This window comes from Patella vulgata, chromosome 2 (genome assembly GCF_932274485.2).
Source record: "Patella vulgata chromosome 2, xgPatVulg1.2, whole genome shotgun sequence".
In the NCBI taxonomy this organism is placed as follows: domain Eukaryota; kingdom Metazoa; phylum Mollusca; class Gastropoda; family Patellidae; genus Patella; species Patella vulgata.
This window is the reverse complement of record NC_065880.2, coordinates 21,293,299-21,311,505: the sequence shown is the minus strand read 5'-3', so window position 1 is coordinate 21,311,505 and position 18,207 is coordinate 21,293,299. Positions and strand designations below refer to the sequence as shown.

The window sequence follows — 18,207 nt, the reverse complement described above, 5'->3', positions numbered from 1 at the left end:
AATATCGTTGACATTTTTAGAATGATGTATTCTGTCTTGAAGACACTAGAAACAGAATTGACTATTCTACATTACAATAGCAAATTATTACACGGTCATATTACTAGCTGGAGGCCATTTATCAGATAACTTCAGACTAACACAAGTTTTGTTTGACACTTGGTTAGTAGACAAGTGATTAAAGAGCTTCACTAGGTTCTCTAGTACACTGTATCGATATTATTGTTGACAGGAAAATATTTGAAAATAATAGCAAAATTTTAAACTTAAATGCCTGGAATATAAACATGCTGTAGAGCTTACTATTTCTACCTGTTGGTCTAGAAAGATCTCCAGGATTTTCCCATGTCAATGGTGCAGGATGGGACAAATAACTTTGGTGTGCACGTAAAAGAACCCTTGACAGTTGGAATCTAATTGCTGTCGGTGCAAAATTTCCCTCATAGTCCGGTTGTTGCAGAAAAGTGGGAAGTTCAACCCCATTTTATTCATTCATTCATTTATACATTTATACCTTTCCTAATAGAACTAACAAAGGGAGATTAGCAGTTGATATAATATCATAATTATGGTCAGGTTGTTGTAAATAGTTTTGTAAATAACATTTAGTACATTGACTAATTTATAACCAAATAATTAATTGGATTATTTGTGTGGAGTGTAAATGAATCAAGTTACGATTATATTATAGGTAGATTACCCTGAACACACCTGTTGAGTGACACATTTCTTGTTAGAATAGTTGAAACATTACTTTTCCTTTGTTGGTCTTACTTGAATGTGCGTGACTCTTAGTTTCCCCAAAGTACTAAATGGCTCTATTTATAGACAAATCATATGGCTATGTCACGTCAGGGCCGTTATGTGGGATTTAGTTTGTACTTCTGTCACTTAACAAATTATAGCAGAATTTACTGATTGAATGAGGTACTTTTAATGGATTATCTTTGACTGATCTTTATTCGATATCCTATTTATTTATTCATTGTTAACCAGGATCATTATATTTGTATTTAACATGAAAATACTTTGTGACTTTTTGATTAGGAAGAAAGTTTATATCTGATAAATATTTTTGCTTATTTAAAATATGTGTCATAATATTCTTTCCATTTATGTTAATTTTTTTTTCTGTGATTCAATTTCACACATGTAGGTTAATTTTTTAGGTGTAGTTGAGCTTATTGATTTTACTCTTAAATAATGAAACGGAAAATTTTTTATTGATAGATAACAGTCTGTGTCAGTTAGGACATAGTATATCTATTAGAATTTACTTATATTATACACGGGTCAAAAGATATTAACAACTGTTAGTTTATATTTCAGTGTTGTTAAGAATCATAACCGAATACCCTAAAGGGGCGTTATCTATATATTCACTCAAGCAGAAATCAATCTCTTTTCAATTTGGTGTATATATGATAGCGTCTTTAGCCAGCCAAGCACGGTTTTGTAGTGTCGCTAAATAAACCGAATAAAAGCCTGTAGTAAATTGCGAACAAGTTACTTATTGTGTAAATATGTTAGCAACTGTGGTGAAATGGCCTTAAGCTTTGTGGGATATTGAGGTAGCTATTTCATAGTCAGATAGCTCAGCTAATATATTTATAAAAGGTGAATAAATTATTTGTATAGACATGCAAGTGATATAGTGCTATAATCTGTTTTTGTGAGCAGCTTACTTGTGTAATGTATGGTAATTACAAGTGAGTGATAGATTATTTTGATAATGTGATTGATGGGCTGAGAACATGAATGGATTAATGCCTAAGGAGTATATTTAACTTTTAACATGAATAAAAATTTGATGATCTTGTCAAGATTTTATGTTATCTAATAAAATATTTACTTAGAATTCATTTAACATTAAAATGCTTAGTATATTTTTTATTTATTTTTTTTTTTCCATGACTATGTATCATTGCATTGTAAATGTTGAAACTGAACTTGATATAAGATTAAATGTATATTTATAAATCCTACTAAGTACTATTTTTATATGATAGGTGATGACATAGTTGAAACAAACTGATAAGACAAACATTTCATAAGACATTAGTAATAGGTGAACAACACATATAAAAAGTGATATAAATAGATTTTTTTTTTTTTAAAGCTTATAACATAAACGTACTATCAGTGTATATTAATTAGTCATTATGAAGATTAATTCAACTGACGGTTTAGGTATACAATTGTGCTATTTTGATACCAAAAATATAGGTAAATGTTCAGTTTATGGAAAAACTAACCATTTTTTTAAAAAAAGAATATAAAAGAGCGGTTTTGTTCTTATTTTTTTCTTTGGGTTTTAGTTATAAACCGAGAGTCGTCATATAATACGTCAAATTAAAAGATACATAGAAAGTTGAAAATGAAATAAACAGTAATGGTTTAAAGGAAATAAATAAACCATCTAAGATTTTAACCCATATTCTAAAACATTGAGTTAGATTATTATGGCAAGTGGACACATCCATTTACTCTTTATTACACTTAACAAGTAGGTTATAGCGCAGATCGAAACTTTTAACTGGTAATCATTGAAGATAGGTCTTAGTGGCAAGATTTAGCTTGTTTTGGCAAAGAGAAAACGTAGCCTGTGGGCAAGTGGCACAAGATAGGGTGCTTAGTCAATTACATAGTTGAGGTTGATATCAGTTAACACAATCTATATTTAGTTCTGCTTTCCTGCGACTGTTTCATTGCTGCAAACAATATGGCAGCCATGTGTGTAAAAGTGATAAAATTGGCTGTAAATTGGCGAGTAGGTTTCACTTTGTTTGAAATTGTTGTAGACCACTGGTTATACAAATACTCACTACACCAGTTGTAGGGGTGAAAATAAATAGTTCAAAAAGTTTTTGTAACTTTGTACTTGCAAGTAGCCTATAAAAACATAGCACATTGAGCTGTCTGGTTTAGCCAGCAACAGGCCACACTAGAAGCTTTTTGGATGTTAAAAATGAGCAAGTGTATTTAAAAGAATTAAATTGAATTTTCTTAGCTTCACTTAAGCTTATGTATTAATATTTTAAAGACATATAAAATAAACCTATTATAAATTTGTTTGAAGCTGTTTAAACATCTTTAAATGAAACGTTTCAGATTAGAAATATTAATAGAATGTGGATAATATATAATCATGTCTGGAAATAACAGGTTTTCGTTGTATCTGACAAACTGAAAATGTTAAAGCACTATTGAACTAGTAACAGATATTTTGAACTTTGTGCCAGGCTTGTTTTAATTATGTCAATAAAAAAACAGAAAAAATACATCCAGCGGACAGAATTATAGGCACCAGAGGGACTGTGCCTGACAAAGCCTAAATATATATGTGCCTGACATTTTCTGATGAGTACTTTATTTCCAGACTTGCATACTGTTTGAAATGTAAAACAAATTTACCAGATTAATGAAAATTGTGTCACTGTGTCCTACTTGGTCAAACTGTTTTATTTATAGAAAATCTATATAAGCTGTCAAATGTCAAATATTGATAACATTGCCTTGGGGAAACTGTGGATAATTCTAATAGAAATTTATTACTGAGTTTTGATTGTCTCTTTTCAGGATCATTAACCTCTTGGTGTGAAGAACTTGGCCGATTATTGTTATTAAGGCATCAAAAAAATCGACCAAACGATTTGGGCAAGGGTCCACCACCAGTCATGCATCCTCAAATGCAGAAGCCTATGCCACCTGGTCATCCAGGGTAAGAAATTTTTTTATGAATTATTGTAAACATTTAGTAATTCTTACTAGTCCCTCCTGTACGATATAGACATTTATTAGCTAAGGTGACTTACTGAATAGGTTGGTCTCACATGTTATTGTTTTTAGCTACGATTGTAGGCCCTTCATTTACATTTGAAAACTCATTTTTCTCATTCAAGTGTGTTGATTTCTTGAAAATTAAGTTTACAACACAATTCCTGGTACACAAAACTCGTTTAAAGGAACTATATTGTTTCTAACAATATCCATTAACTCAGTAAAAAAAAAAAAATGTTTTTTTTTTGGGGGGGGGGGGTACTCTTTTTCTAACCATTTGGCACTTTTTTTTTTACCCAAGTTTCAAATTAGTGTGCAGTGCAAATTTTATCTTGGAATTTATGGAATCAATATTGAAGAAATGTATAGGCCCATCATTGTTTTGAGAAAAGGTGCTACAGTTATTGAACAATTACAGTTGTCTTGATTCTCGACAGCTATCAATGGGCCTTCAAAAAGCCTTGTATTACTACCTTATCATTTCTAGTAGGGCTGTCAAAAAATACCGCTATATCGATATATTGCAATACAATCATCCATGATACACTGTATCAATACATTTTTGCTCTATTGATATTTGTCTACTTTTATATTATATTCAAATTCAATTGTTAGCTAAACTGTTTGTAAAGACTTCATAATCAGCATATTATTTAGGCTTGCAGTAAACAATAAGCGTGCAAAGACAAGACCAAATTTGTAAAAACAAAGTTAAATGTGTATTCACATAATAAGTCATATTATAGGCTTTGCGGTAAACAATCAGTGTCCAGGACAAAAGTTGTAAAAACAAATAATGTGAAATATTGTGAAATGTGTATTCACTTAATCAGTCATATTATAGGCTTTGCATTAAACAATAAATGTCCAAGACAACAATAAAACTACTCAAAATAAAACTGCTTTGTGATAAAGTCTGATTTTATCGAAGTATTGCAATACTGCAATATATTACAATACTTCTTGTCCAGTATCGCAATATATTACAATAGGATTTTTGGCCGCAATTTCTAGGGATTCATATGCAAAGTTGGAGCTGCAGAATAAAGAACATGTGGAAAGGGAAATAACTCCAGATAGCAAAATATTATTATCCATGCTGCAGGGCCTCCAAAAATTTGCATGTGCTTTGTTTGATAATAGTATCCTCACATGGCTGTGAGTTTAGGTTGATTATGATTAGTAGATCTAACCTATCTAAAATTACACTTTAATTGATAATACTTTATAAGGACTGCTATCTAGATTTATGTATAATGGTTATTACTTGCATCAAATATTTTCACATTAAAGTTTATATGGTACTATGATAGAAATTATAACTTGAAATTAAAATTGATAAAAATAAATTAGAAACCCAATAACCTGCCATTGAAGACACTAACCTACTTTTTATTAAGACTTCAGAGAAAAGAGTTTAAATTGTCTATAATCATCGTAAGATATATAGGCAAGGATAGTTTATGTGGCTCTTGTGACTTGGTCTGAGGTTGTTATTGATTTTTGTGTGTGTTTACATTCTAAGCTGTCTTTTTGTCCTGGGCTTGATTTAAACCAAAGGGTTCTACAGATAATAGAAATATAATAGGCCACACCAAATAAATATTGTTTGTTTGTTTCCATACATAGCAAATTATAGGCTACTGATTTCCTTTTGGTATACATTGGAAAGTTAATGTGTCAGTTTTGACACAATGCATGAGTTTATACAATTGTTCACTTTAGCTGTGTGTGTAAAATCAGAAAAGAAATGAAGCCAGGTCAGCTGCTCAATCAGGTTCCATTTAAGATAAGAAAAATATCACAAAAACCTTGGAAGAATATGAGACCATAGGCTATTTATATAGTTAATACAATTAAATAGATCTACATTATTCATGTATAACTATATACATAATTCCTGGAATAATAACTTGGTTGTAGATTCCTAGAATAATAACTTGGTTCTAGAAATAAAATTATACCCAATGTTAGTCCTGAAATGACCTAGTTTGTGTTGAATGGCTGTTAAAACCAATGTCTCACTCTCCTAGAATGATATTTTGTTTAATATTTATTTTAACACTCATAATGTACAAAATATAGAGATGATAAACAGGAAATAGATGAAAGTAATTTCAACATTTTGACATGGTTTCCTCTTTTTATCATGAAAACATACTGTACCCGTATATACTATCAAACTGCACCTTTTTTTTATTGCCAAATACTGGTATGTAGGATTGAATCAAAGCTATAAACAGAAACATGTATCAATGAATCATTGTAATGAGGGTACCAGTTACATCAATATCAACATATTAAAAGTTATATGATCTGTGGACTTCTATACAACATATTATATTAATCAATTAAACATATTACCACCCACAACCTTTAATAAAGTCAAAGGGTTGAGTGGTAAGTACTTTAGATCATTGAGTCTAGCTGCGTAATTTCAACCCCAAGTTTGTATGTGACAAGAAGTAATGTCACCTGCCCAATCTTCTTGGGATTTTTTTCAGGGACCTTTGGTTTCCTCTCACTGCTAAAAATCAGTTCAGAACTATCTCATTAGAGAGGTAGACAAGGGTTTTCACTATGAATTCATCTGTTGACTAATAAAGTCTTCATATATCTTTAACAATATGGCAGTTGACCTCATGAGCTCTAAAAGATATCTTGCATTTAAATGTTTCACATTGCCTTTCTTTCAAAATGTGGATGAAAAAAAAAAAGAACATGTTGTTTCAAGTGTTATGTCATCATCTGTTAGCTAAGAAAAGGGTGAACTTTGTGGCGTTTCACATTTCATTAATACCTCACAACCTGTCAACCATGAGACTATTTATCTCATTCAACAAGACCCTGCATGTAAGTTGTAACCTGACTTTCAAATATATACTATCTTCAGTAGACTTAGGACTTCACACTACAAGTAATAACATTTGTAGTAGCTGTGCAGAGACATGAAATGACATCAGTGTAATAAATATGAATACTTTTCCATTGCAATAGCTACATAACCCACAACAACCTCTTTACATTAAAGAAACGACACACATTGAGTCAACTCAACCACCCATCTCCCCCAATATCAACAGCAACAAAATCAAGAAAACGTTGTGTTATACAAGACAATTCTCATTTGGAAGAAGAGTTAAATTTTGATGTAAACAAAACAAGCAACCCAGGATAATTCTGCATAGAAGAAGAGTTGATTTTGTAAATTCAGATAAACATAATATACATGTATATCATTTTGATTAAATATCAAAATATTTAAATGAATACTTTTAAATTGATATTTATTGATTTACATACAGTGAAATTGAAATATGCTCTTGATAATTGAAAATATCTTTGCATAAGTATACTCTATATAAATGATAAAAACATGTTTATTGGTAAAAAATACATGCAGATATAGCATGGCCTAATATCTTGTTAAATATCAATTTATGAATATTTGAGATTACATATAAATGCCCTAAAGCTATGTGTGATATTTTAGATTTTGTCATGGCATGTGCTATTACATAGAATCATATGTTATTCTTCTAATCAGTGGATTAGTTGGGAGTTTTAAAAATGTCAGTTTTGTTTTATTACTATCATGACTTTAGAGTTTTGTTGCCTTTTCCTTTCATTTTTGATTTGATCTTAGCAGGTTTGATTATGGGACATCTTCCTCAATGGATCATTTCATAAGAAAATGTTTTATTATGTATGGATTGACGCAATGAGGTTTAACTTTTTTTTATTATCAGTAAAAATGATCTTAGTTGTAGCATGAAAAGAATTTATTTACACAGTTATATAGTAAAACTTTTGATATAATTTTATTGGCAAAATGGAATTGATTGAAAGATAAAGATATTTTGGCTGTTGAGTTAATCGTTGTAGCTTTGACTTTTAATGGCATGTTCAGTGACATGCATAAAATATGAGTGCTTGTGTATTTAAATGTGATAAACGTGTAGTTAGAAGAAATTTTCCAAGGTCAAACCATCGCTCTCTATGTTTTCGACTTATTGATTACCAAAATAGAATATATTTTATTGGCTGTTTTTTTTTTTTTAAAAATATATCTAGACTGTTGTACCAACCAGGACACGACATGAATAACTTTGAAATGTCCTTTCAGCTCAGAAATGATATAAGGACATCCTATTTTGAATTGAATATGTCGAGTTACATAATGTAGTTACATTAATATTGACTATTTATATTTCATATATGTGACCAGCTCTGACTGAAGGATCCTCATGGGTCAAAATATTAATCGAGTTATTCATATATTTGGATTCTATATTGAATTCTGAAGAAAATAAGACATTAAACACAAAATTATCTTGAAAAATGACAAAGTTATGACTATTTTAATGTTGGAAATGTCAATAATTTTCGTCTCACAGTACTTCTATACACTGTACTGAAATATGATGCCGTGCGACATGCAGATCTTTTAGCCAGAGTGAGTTACATATTTTCCAGGCCCAGTTGAAAAGGGAGATTGGGGCCATACCACATTTAATAACCAGGCCCTGAGTTCACAAAGCATTCTCAGACTTAAGTCAAGAATTTAGTCAAAATTGCTCACCTTATTGTAACTAAAGTATAGCCCATTATAAAACTGTTGTTGTTTTAATGTATTAAATACCCTAATAAGAAACTATGTGCAAAGTTTTGTGTTTCTGGATCAAAGATATTTCTTATAAACAGTGATTGAAAGTTGAGTAAATTCTCAACTTAAGTTTGAGAATGCTTTGTGAACTTGGGGCCAGGTCAATATTTACAAAGAAAACAACAGGATAAATGAATAATTGATATTTTTAATCCTGCCAATGTTGAAGAAATAAAACTTGTGTAGATCAAGACATTCAAATATATTACTTAAGTTGCCTCCTGTGTTTAACCATGCCTCCAAAAGGAAAGCAGCCACTAGTACTTCCAAAAGATTCCGAAGCTCCAGCTCCTCTGAAGGTCAGCCAGACCAGGCCCATGCTGCTGAGCCTCCCAAGCCTTCCCTGGACTGTAGATCTCCACACTCTGCCTCAGATGATGGAGAACAGCAGAAGACCCTGAAAAACAATGAGATTCGCACCTATCTCACCTCTGGGCAAGAAGGCATGGTGCTAATTGATGTTTGACCACGTCAGCTTGTAACATGTCCCTAATACTAGTAGGATAGAAGTACGACAGTGATGCAGGACGGAGGGCCTGACAAGGACAGCTGTCTAGTCCTTCGGATGATACGGAAAACCAATGGTCCCGTGTATACATTGGAATGTACCTAAAAGATCCCTTAGCAGTTGGAATTCGATATAAGAGTAGTAGATAGTGCAGCTGCCCGGGCAAAATTTCCCTCATAGCACACTGTATGGCGTATGACTGTCTTCATTAGCCCGGAATAGGAGCAGAACAGTAGTACGACAATTCCATTCATATTACTGCAATTCCGTTCATAGTACGTCCCATCTAAATAATTATTTCATTAATTGTTTTGCACATAGGGTTCTTTAGCAAAAACAAAAACTGGAGAACCCGGATGAAACGCACACGTTTATTATCAACATTATTTTAACTTATAATATTAAAAACTCCTTTTAATGAGTTAATGCCATTTACATGATAACAAAACTCAATGTGTAATAAAGTTGGTATTTACACAAATGATATTTGTGACAGTTCTACACATATCAAGTTTTCCTTCTCATAGCACCCAACCTTACCGCCTACTCTCTCCAACAACATGTATTGATTTTCATTAGCTTCAGATTAACAATTGGTCGTGTATATGGGTTAAACATTGTTTTCTTCTTGATATCATTATATTTGTTAGTAGATTGATATTTCCCAATTCTCTCTTTGGCTTATTAGGTTTTAAATCAGAAGGCAGAAAATAACAGTACTTGGCTTAATAAATCAATTAAACTCGACAGATATTTTTTAATTGACAAAAAAAGTCTTTATTTTTTTTTTAATTGTTCATAGGAATCTAAGAAAATAATTTCTTCAAATATAAATTAGAGACATTGTGTAACTTCAGTAGTTGAGATATTATATAGCTAAGTTTATTTCTGTAGGTAGTAGTCTAGATTAGTTTACATGTACAGTATGTGAACTCTGTTGTTAAAAATAGTGGTCAGAACTGGATTTACGTTGATTGTGACGTCATACTGCTTAGGCAGTGAGGTCACAAGGGTCACTATGATTGGCTGTTAATAGTAGGTGGGCCAGTTGACTAGTAACTACCTGTAGGGGGGATAGGTAGATGCTGTACTAGTATAGACTGGTCCAAGCCTACATGTATGATAGACGGTGTCATAATATAGTGTGTGTAGGAGAGAAGGTAGATATCTGTTGTAAGAGGAGTTAGTCTTGAACATTATGACTGAGAGTTTGTATAGCATGTCGTTAATGTGTGGTATATGAACTAGGTTATTATCAGGCTGTTACACGAGCCAACAGCCAACCAATCAAATAGACACTAGTGAGAATGCTGTCAGCTGTATAGACCAGCTTTCATTAACACAACATATACACATATACATATACATATGTTGGTTTTGTGTTGTTCCACTGGCTGACAGTAGTTTTGGAATGCAGGAATACGGGACTCAGGTGGATCTACTGTTGTCAACTAAGGTGCAGACAGAGACCTGTTTAAATACCGATGGAATGGTGCAGACGGACAGTATCGTGCATGCCGATAGCATAGTGCACACACACACACTTCATTGTGATGATGAAGAAGATAATGATTTGTGTGGGTCGTTAGAGTCATCATTATTTAGGTTAATATCTACTCATATTACCACTTCTTCTTTTTCAGCGCTATCATTATTCTTCATCTACTATTCTGTTATATTAATGAAAATCATTCAACAGACATTAGACACTGAATACTCTTTGAAAAAGCTATTTTCTCCTTCTTACCATAGCATATTGATTGAGTCCTAGATGTTATAATATTGATTTTAGGATGGCATTTATGTTACGACACAGGACTTTCTGATTTTTCTAATGAATATGTACTTAAAGGATTTCTGCTCATTGAGTGAACAGGGAAGCGTAAATTGTTACTGGGAAGTGAATATAATTTTATTTGAGACTCAAATTTATATAAGTTGAGCTAATTTCTATTTTAAATTCCTCTTAATGTGGTTGTTATAGGGTACTATATAACCGCTAATATTTTGTGTGTGTCTTTTTTTCACTTATTACTGTGTCATATTAGTTCACGGTATTGTGCATAAAAGTTATATTTGGGTGTTTTAAATCAGACCATCTGGTGCAGAAGTGAAAGTGTGAACTCTTTAAAAGTGTAAACAAACAATTTAATCTAAACAAAATGATTGAGTCAGAAAATGTTTCCAGTACATGGCAGTCACTTTATTTCAGAAGGCATCTTGTTGTTTTGTATTAATAGTCACCAAATGATGTGCAACGGAACTCGTCAAATTAATTTTTGGTTTAATCACAAAGAGGATATCCTGTCAATCATGTAAATGTCACCTAATTGGACATCCAGTGGAGTTAAAATTAGTGTAAAATTGTTGTGTTTTTGTCGTGTAATTGAACATGTTTACAGTACAGCATTACATAGTTTTATAATATGCGAACACTTGTCAAGTAACGTGATGTATGTATTGTGATACATGTATATATAATCGATGTAAGTGTATTTTATCTATACACACATATATGTATATAATCAGCTGTATGTCAAGTTATTACTGTTAGATTTATACCTCCAAAATATGTGGCCAGTTGACCTCTTGACTTTTAACCTACATAATGTTGATGTTTATATCAGTAGTATACTCCATAGACTTAATCTTTATTGTATATAAATACAACTTTTTGTACATACGACATTATTGAAAAGGTCAAAAAGCTCCTAATGTAATTTATTTAATTAACAACCACTGCTGACTTGGATTATTATTCATTCTTGAAAGTCTATCCTAATATTTAATTGGAAAACGAGGAGGGGTACGGCAACACTCCCTTAAATAAGTAGAAAAGCTGGACAGGCTGGTACATCTGCGTAGGATCTGGATCAAAAAATGATGCCGGCGGGGCGGAGTAGTAGAATAGATAAAATTAAAGAATCCCCACCAAACAGAACCAGCAACAGACTTGTAGATTTAAAAGATCTTTATATCAATCCAACGTTTCGGGTGCAATACCCTTTTTCAAGAATGATTTTTTGTGTTCAAATGCGAACAACATATTTAATATTTAGAGAAATGTATCACCAATCGCTTCATACCTAAGGGTTTGAGCCACAATAAACTAACTCCACAGACTCCTACTTTTCCCTCCAAATATCTTATACTTTGGGAAGCTGCACATCAAGATTTCAGAAAAGCACTCACGAGAATCCTATCCAACTATTGGAAAGAAAGAAAAACCTACTTGGATTAAGCCAGAATAAATTCACTCCGACTTTTCCCACCAAACAACTTAAACTCTGGAAAGCCGCACATCAAGAATTCTGAAAAGTACTAACTAGAATCCTCTCCAATTATTGAAAGGAAGATAAATCAACTCACACTTGGATTTTATTTAGAAAACCTATTTTCCTCCCTAAGAAGAATAAATATCACCAATACGTACCAGATCGAGGAATATCTATTTAAAACCTAATCGACACCCTAATTCTACAGCATTCATTTTATACGCTAGATTCTAGATAAACTGTTTTTCGTACAACCTCGCCTTTAAGCCTCAACTACCTTATCTTCACTTAGTATATCCTTCTCCCGTGGCCCTCTAACTACAGAAACTATATTTCATAGAGGTGACCAACAACCCATCTATTTAACCTGAATACGATCCACCACTCATCATTATCACCGATTTCACGATCCAAAAGAATTGAACCACCAAGCTACGTAATTACTCCTTTTAACTCTATACTCCGCTAATCACACAACCTTCAGTCCGATCGTAGCAAACCCCTTACGGATTCCAGTCTTTTATTCCTCCTCTGCACGTTTGAAGACTAGGAGGTTCCGGATGACCGAGACTATACGTATCAACTTATCCCATCAATACAGAAGAAGATGAAACAACCACCGCCTCAGCCATCCTGGAGTACATTATCTACTATTCATTTTAAATCGCTCCATAATTATCATCAATCTATAAACATTCTTAGTTCCATCCAACAACAACAGCAAAGAAAAAGAAGAAGAAACAGCCGTAGCCACAGCCATCCTAGAAGACATCAATGATAATTATTTTATTTAAATCCGCGATAATCGACCTATTCTTTGTTATTTTAAAATATTAAATCTTTACTTATTCTTATAATTATATTAATAATTTTACTTATTTAACAATCTTTAATTTTTTAAAAATCCTTTTTGTACATACAAATAAATTTAACGATCCTCGTTTTTAACAATCCTTAATTTTAACGATCCTTTTCTTTCAAACCAATCATTGTACATTGATAAATTTAAAAATCCTGTGACGTCATCTCTTTTGTTTGTATATAAGGTGTCACAGGATTCACAAAAAATCATTCTTGAAAAAGGGTATTGCACCCGAAACTTTGGATTGATATAAAGATCTTTTAAATCTACAAGTCTGTTGCTGGTTCTGTTTGGCAGGGATTCTTTAATTTTAATTTTATCTAATATTTAATTAATATTGATAGATTAGACGGAGTATTTGTATGTAATTTAATTATTTAGATAGTATTAAAGATAGAGTAGGATTTATCTTTTGGAAAAAATGTTAATCCATACAAATAGGTTTACTAATAATCCTATAAATTATACAGAAAGAATAATAGAGTGTGAAGGTGTTTTTATGTTGTGATCGATATGATTTATGACTGTGTAGAATATGAAATATGGAGGGTTATCAAGCTGTAGTCATGTCATGGTTCATTGATAATATTAATTGACAGTGTATGAATGTGGTCAAGCTGACACCATCTTGACCAAAGCAACAGTTGACTAAATCATCAAACCATTTATAGATTGATTTATTTCCGCGTCACTGACACGCCAACAGGTTAAACTTATTCAAATGTACTCCATGTTATTCAAGTCAAGTTTTATATTTCTCTCCATGACAAAAAAGTGGATCAGTTCATTGTTCATTAATATGTCTTGTAACTAATGTAATACACTAAGGAAACACTACCGGTAATTAAAAAGATGTTGCGTGTATTTTGTTCTTAGATTAGTTATGTTCAAACAGTTAGGTTAATGTTATTTAATGGCCAAATAGTTAGGTTAATGTTATATAATGTTCAAATAGTTGGGTTAATGTTATTTATATACCTGTTGTGACATATTAATAAAATACTTGTCTTATCTACAGATTCAATTCTAGTCTTATCTTAGAATGCTTTAAATTTAACCAATGCAAAAATACCTGTATTATTCTGATTATATCTTTAAATATAAGCTTAGGAGTGAAATCAAATAGGTCCATTGATATATTTCTATAATTTAGGTAACTAAATATTGTAGAAGATTGGTTAAGTCTAGTTCAAATCATTATTTCAATAAGCGTTATTGTATAGATGATAAATAATATAGAAGGAGGAAATGTTTATATACATTATATAAGTATGTTGTTTCATATCCTAACACCGTCCCTCTTTGACCTCTACTTACAGTTAATTCACTTAAATATGTCTAGTTACATGATCCAACAAGTCCTGACCTTTAACCCTTCAAATAATATTCAACATAAAAACAGTAGTTTGTCTCTAGTTTGTATCCTGAATATAGACTTTGACCTTTTCATTTCTATATTAAGATCTATATGATGTGTTTTAATTGGTTAAAACAAGTAAACAAGTAAATTGGCATAAATCTTTTCTTCCTTGAGCAAATGACAAAAAATAGACAATTGAAAGGGATGTATAAATGTGTTTTAATTAAATCTTATAGTTTGCTAGAACAGAAATTATAATTTAAATACCGGTACCCAGATATTTGAAATTTTGCATTATGTTTTATCTAAGACCAGGATGGTCTAAATGTGGTCTGGATGTTGGTGAATATGCCTTTGTTTTCTCAGTGATTAATATTCGTTACAGAGAGTTTCACATTAAGAACTAAACACACACAGACATTTGCCTTTTTTGATAAATGCACATAAATAATGTTGCCATCAATGTTAATTCTAATAAATCACCATGTCTTTTTTCAGTGGTGATCCAAACTCATGGGGTGGACCAAATCAAGGCCAGGCTTTGTCTGTAGTGACAACTGTTTGGGGTGTGACACCCACAACACAAAGTGCTCCCTCCTTTCATAACACACCCGCTCCTGGATTTACTAACACCACCATGACAGCTACCAATTATAGCCAACAACCACAAGGCTTTCCTGGAAACCAAATTCAAAAACCTCCTTATAACCCTCAAAATATGCCATATCGAAGAGATCCACGACCTAGGTAATATATGTTTGATTTTTAACGTTTATAATATATATATTATTTTATAACAATCTAGTATTTTGTGAATGGATTAATGTTAATAAATTAATCTTATAACTAATGAAGCTAATGAAACTAACTTTTGCTTGTATTTTGACTTTACTGTGAAAATGATGAATTACTGATTATTAGTAATGTTTGTTTGATTTTATTGCAGTGGTTACCCCCCTACACCTAACACACCAGGCTCTAATCCAGCTATGTCAGAAGGCAATGAATACCAGGCCCCGCCTGCTGCTTTATCCGCTGCAGCATTTGTAGCAGCTGCTGCGACTGCCACTGCTACAGCCACGGCAACAGCTAGTATGGTGGCTTTACAAGAGCAGCAAAACCAGCAACAAATGAATATGAACGTACATATGAATATGAATAATCAGTATGGGCAACAGATGCAGGTAAGAAAATGCAGTCACCCTTTTGCAGCGTAAACAGCCATTAAGATTGGAAAAAGATTGACTTTACAAATAAATTACAATTCCACAAAAACTCCGAAATATTAGAACCTTTTATCACGACATAAGTTTTTAGAAATGAAGCAAGATAATATAATTATTATGTACAATGTAGTCAGCTTATTTTTATTTTTTTTTGTATAACTAGTTATGTCAAGTGTTGCATAATAATAGATTTTCCACATCAATCTGTCAAATATCAAGCAGAACAGATTCCCATTGAATGTCTTTCTCTTAAGTAATTGGTGGATCAGTGAAGCATTTTATTTGACTAGTTTAGCGGTTTGCACTCGGCCATAACCTTACATGACAACTCAACCATGTATAGTTTTATACACCTAAGCTAAGCGTCCTTTAGTTGATTATATATGGGTATATATTTAACTTGCTTGTTTTTCCCCTGAAGGCGTAACTTATACACTGCTTGCATTGCTATTTTTATCACCTTTATACAATTAGAAACCAACAAGTAGAAAAAGTCATGTCATCCTTCATATTATGATTAATTAAACTCACTAACAGAAGTTAAACCTCCAACTGTCCTGACACTATAATAAGAAGGGTTGGTGTCTATTCACTTAATGTTAAATAAATGACTTTTAGATCTTCAAATGATCATGTGTTTGGGATTCTAAGGTAAATTGCTTTTTTCTCGTAATCTGTCAATTTATTTTAAAATAATTTGACAAAAGGATTTATGTATTGTAAGGTAACAAAACAGATATTTGTAATATTAATAAATGAATTTTTCATTTTAGCAAATGCAGCCTGGTCCACCACCTCAATATAATAACCATTATCCAGGGATGGGTCAGCAAAGACCACCAGGGCCAATGGGGATGGGTCCAGGAGGCCCAGGACCTATGTCTAACAAACCCTCCATGGGCATGTACCGAGGAAGACCTGCACCCTATCCAAATCCTCAACAGTACATGCAGTCAAAGCAGCGGCAGCAAGTCCAGTATCCTAATGGTGCAAATGTAAGTTGCCAATACGCTGCTTCCTCATATTCCTATTCTTACCTCCGCTTTATGTAAATTGTAATGTTGTCCAGTTGTAAAAATGTTTTAAGACTGTATTGTTATCCAATGCTTTGTGTTGACATTCTATATTTGATTTTCAGTTTGGTCCTGGACCAGGTCATCCTGGCCATCCCGGTCATCCTGGCCATCCCGGTCATCCCGGACACCCTGGACACCCTGGACATCCTGGACAGGTACAATATAACCAGCAGTACCCACCAAAGCCTCAATATCCTCCTACCCAGCAACCATTACCTTCCCCTACCTATGGCCCAGGTCAACCTATGCGGGGTAATGTTCCTACCCAGTATACAAATGGGCAGAATCCTTATATGGGCCAGGGTCAATTCATGCCTACTCGACCCCCTACTCAACCTCATGGCTTTACACAGTTTCCTGGTCAGGTAATTCGAAATGCTTTCTATATATTTATGAATTAATGTAATTTACTGATCTGTGATATTATTGAATGCCACACATTTGATTAAAGTAAAGACATTGTGTGTGTGTATATAGATAGTTAATTTAAAAACACATGTATTATTGTATAAAATAGAGAGAGATTGAATAATTCCTGATCTAGTGTTTAAATAATCTTACCAATGAAATTTTATTATTGCAGGGAAATTATCAACATCATTCACCTATCCCAGGTAATCCTACACCTCCCATGACCCCTGGTGCAGTTCAAGCTTACTCACAGGCTGATATCAAACCAAGTTTCCCCCCTGATATTAAACCACATTTACCAATCAAAAAAGGTAAGATTTTAAAATTTTAAATTATAAATGTGCCAGTTATGACACAATAGATCTGTTTTGATTAAAGTGGATAAATTGCGAAATAAATGGTGACTTATAATAAACAATGTCTGGTTATAAAATATGACCTTTGTCCATGCGCAGTTAAACTGGTATAAATGATTGATTAGTTAAATAAAACACCACAGCTGTTGCCATTTTCACTGTTTCAGCATAATTGACTGTCAACATGTATATCATAGAAATGAAATTGAAATTCACATTATTTATATGTATAATTTACTTACCATTGCCAATAACATTTTAAACAATAGAGTATAACTATGTTATGTGTTATACCACATGAAAGATTAAAGTATTACTCTAATATGTAAATGATTGATATTACATAAAGTGAAAATATAAAAGCTCATTGTCTCAACTGGCGTGGTTTATATTCCCTGGTTGTATGTGACAAGGAGTAGGGTCGTCTGTCCAACCCCGTGGGTTTTCTCTGGATCCCCCGGTTTCCTCTCACTGCTAAAGACCCCTACGCGCAAGCGAATTATTGAAATAAAATTGAACCATATGTTAGTCCCAAAATGACCTAGTTTGTGTCGAGTGGACGTTAAACTCCATTACTCTTTCTTTTTAGATCAAAGGGTTTTTCATTGTGTCAAGTGACATGGTTTCCATCCACGGCTTATATGTGACAAGGTGTAGAGTTACATCTTCCCTTATGGTTCTTTTCCT

At 32.6% G+C, this 18,207-nt stretch overlaps 1 protein-coding gene across 10 annotated transcripts in view; it reads left to right on the top strand.

Annotated features, from left to right (window-relative positions):
- Positions 1-18,207, top strand: part of LOC126812303 (zinc finger MIZ domain-containing protein 1) — a 184,840-nt gene that overhangs the window by 159,443 nt on the left and 7,190 nt on the right. For 7 of the 10 annotated variants that reach the window (XM_050538623.1, XM_056099068.1, XM_050538627.2 and 4 more), the window contains 6 exons: positions 3,580-3,721; positions 14,950-15,198; positions 15,398-15,635; positions 16,451-16,672; positions 16,816-17,118; positions 17,337-17,475. In XM_050538623.1, coding sequence (XP_050394580.1) covers positions 3,580-3,721; positions 14,950-15,198; positions 15,398-15,635; positions 16,451-16,672; positions 16,816-17,118; positions 17,337-17,475 — 1,293 coding nt within the window. Of the gene's footprint in view, positions 1-3,579; positions 3,722-10,039; positions 10,560-11,421; positions 11,441-14,949; positions 15,199-15,397; positions 15,636-16,450; positions 16,673-16,815; positions 17,119-17,336; positions 17,476-18,207 lie in introns of those variants that run through there. The other 3 variants (XM_050538629.2, XM_050538634.2, XM_050538632.1) reach the window with 3 other exon arrangements.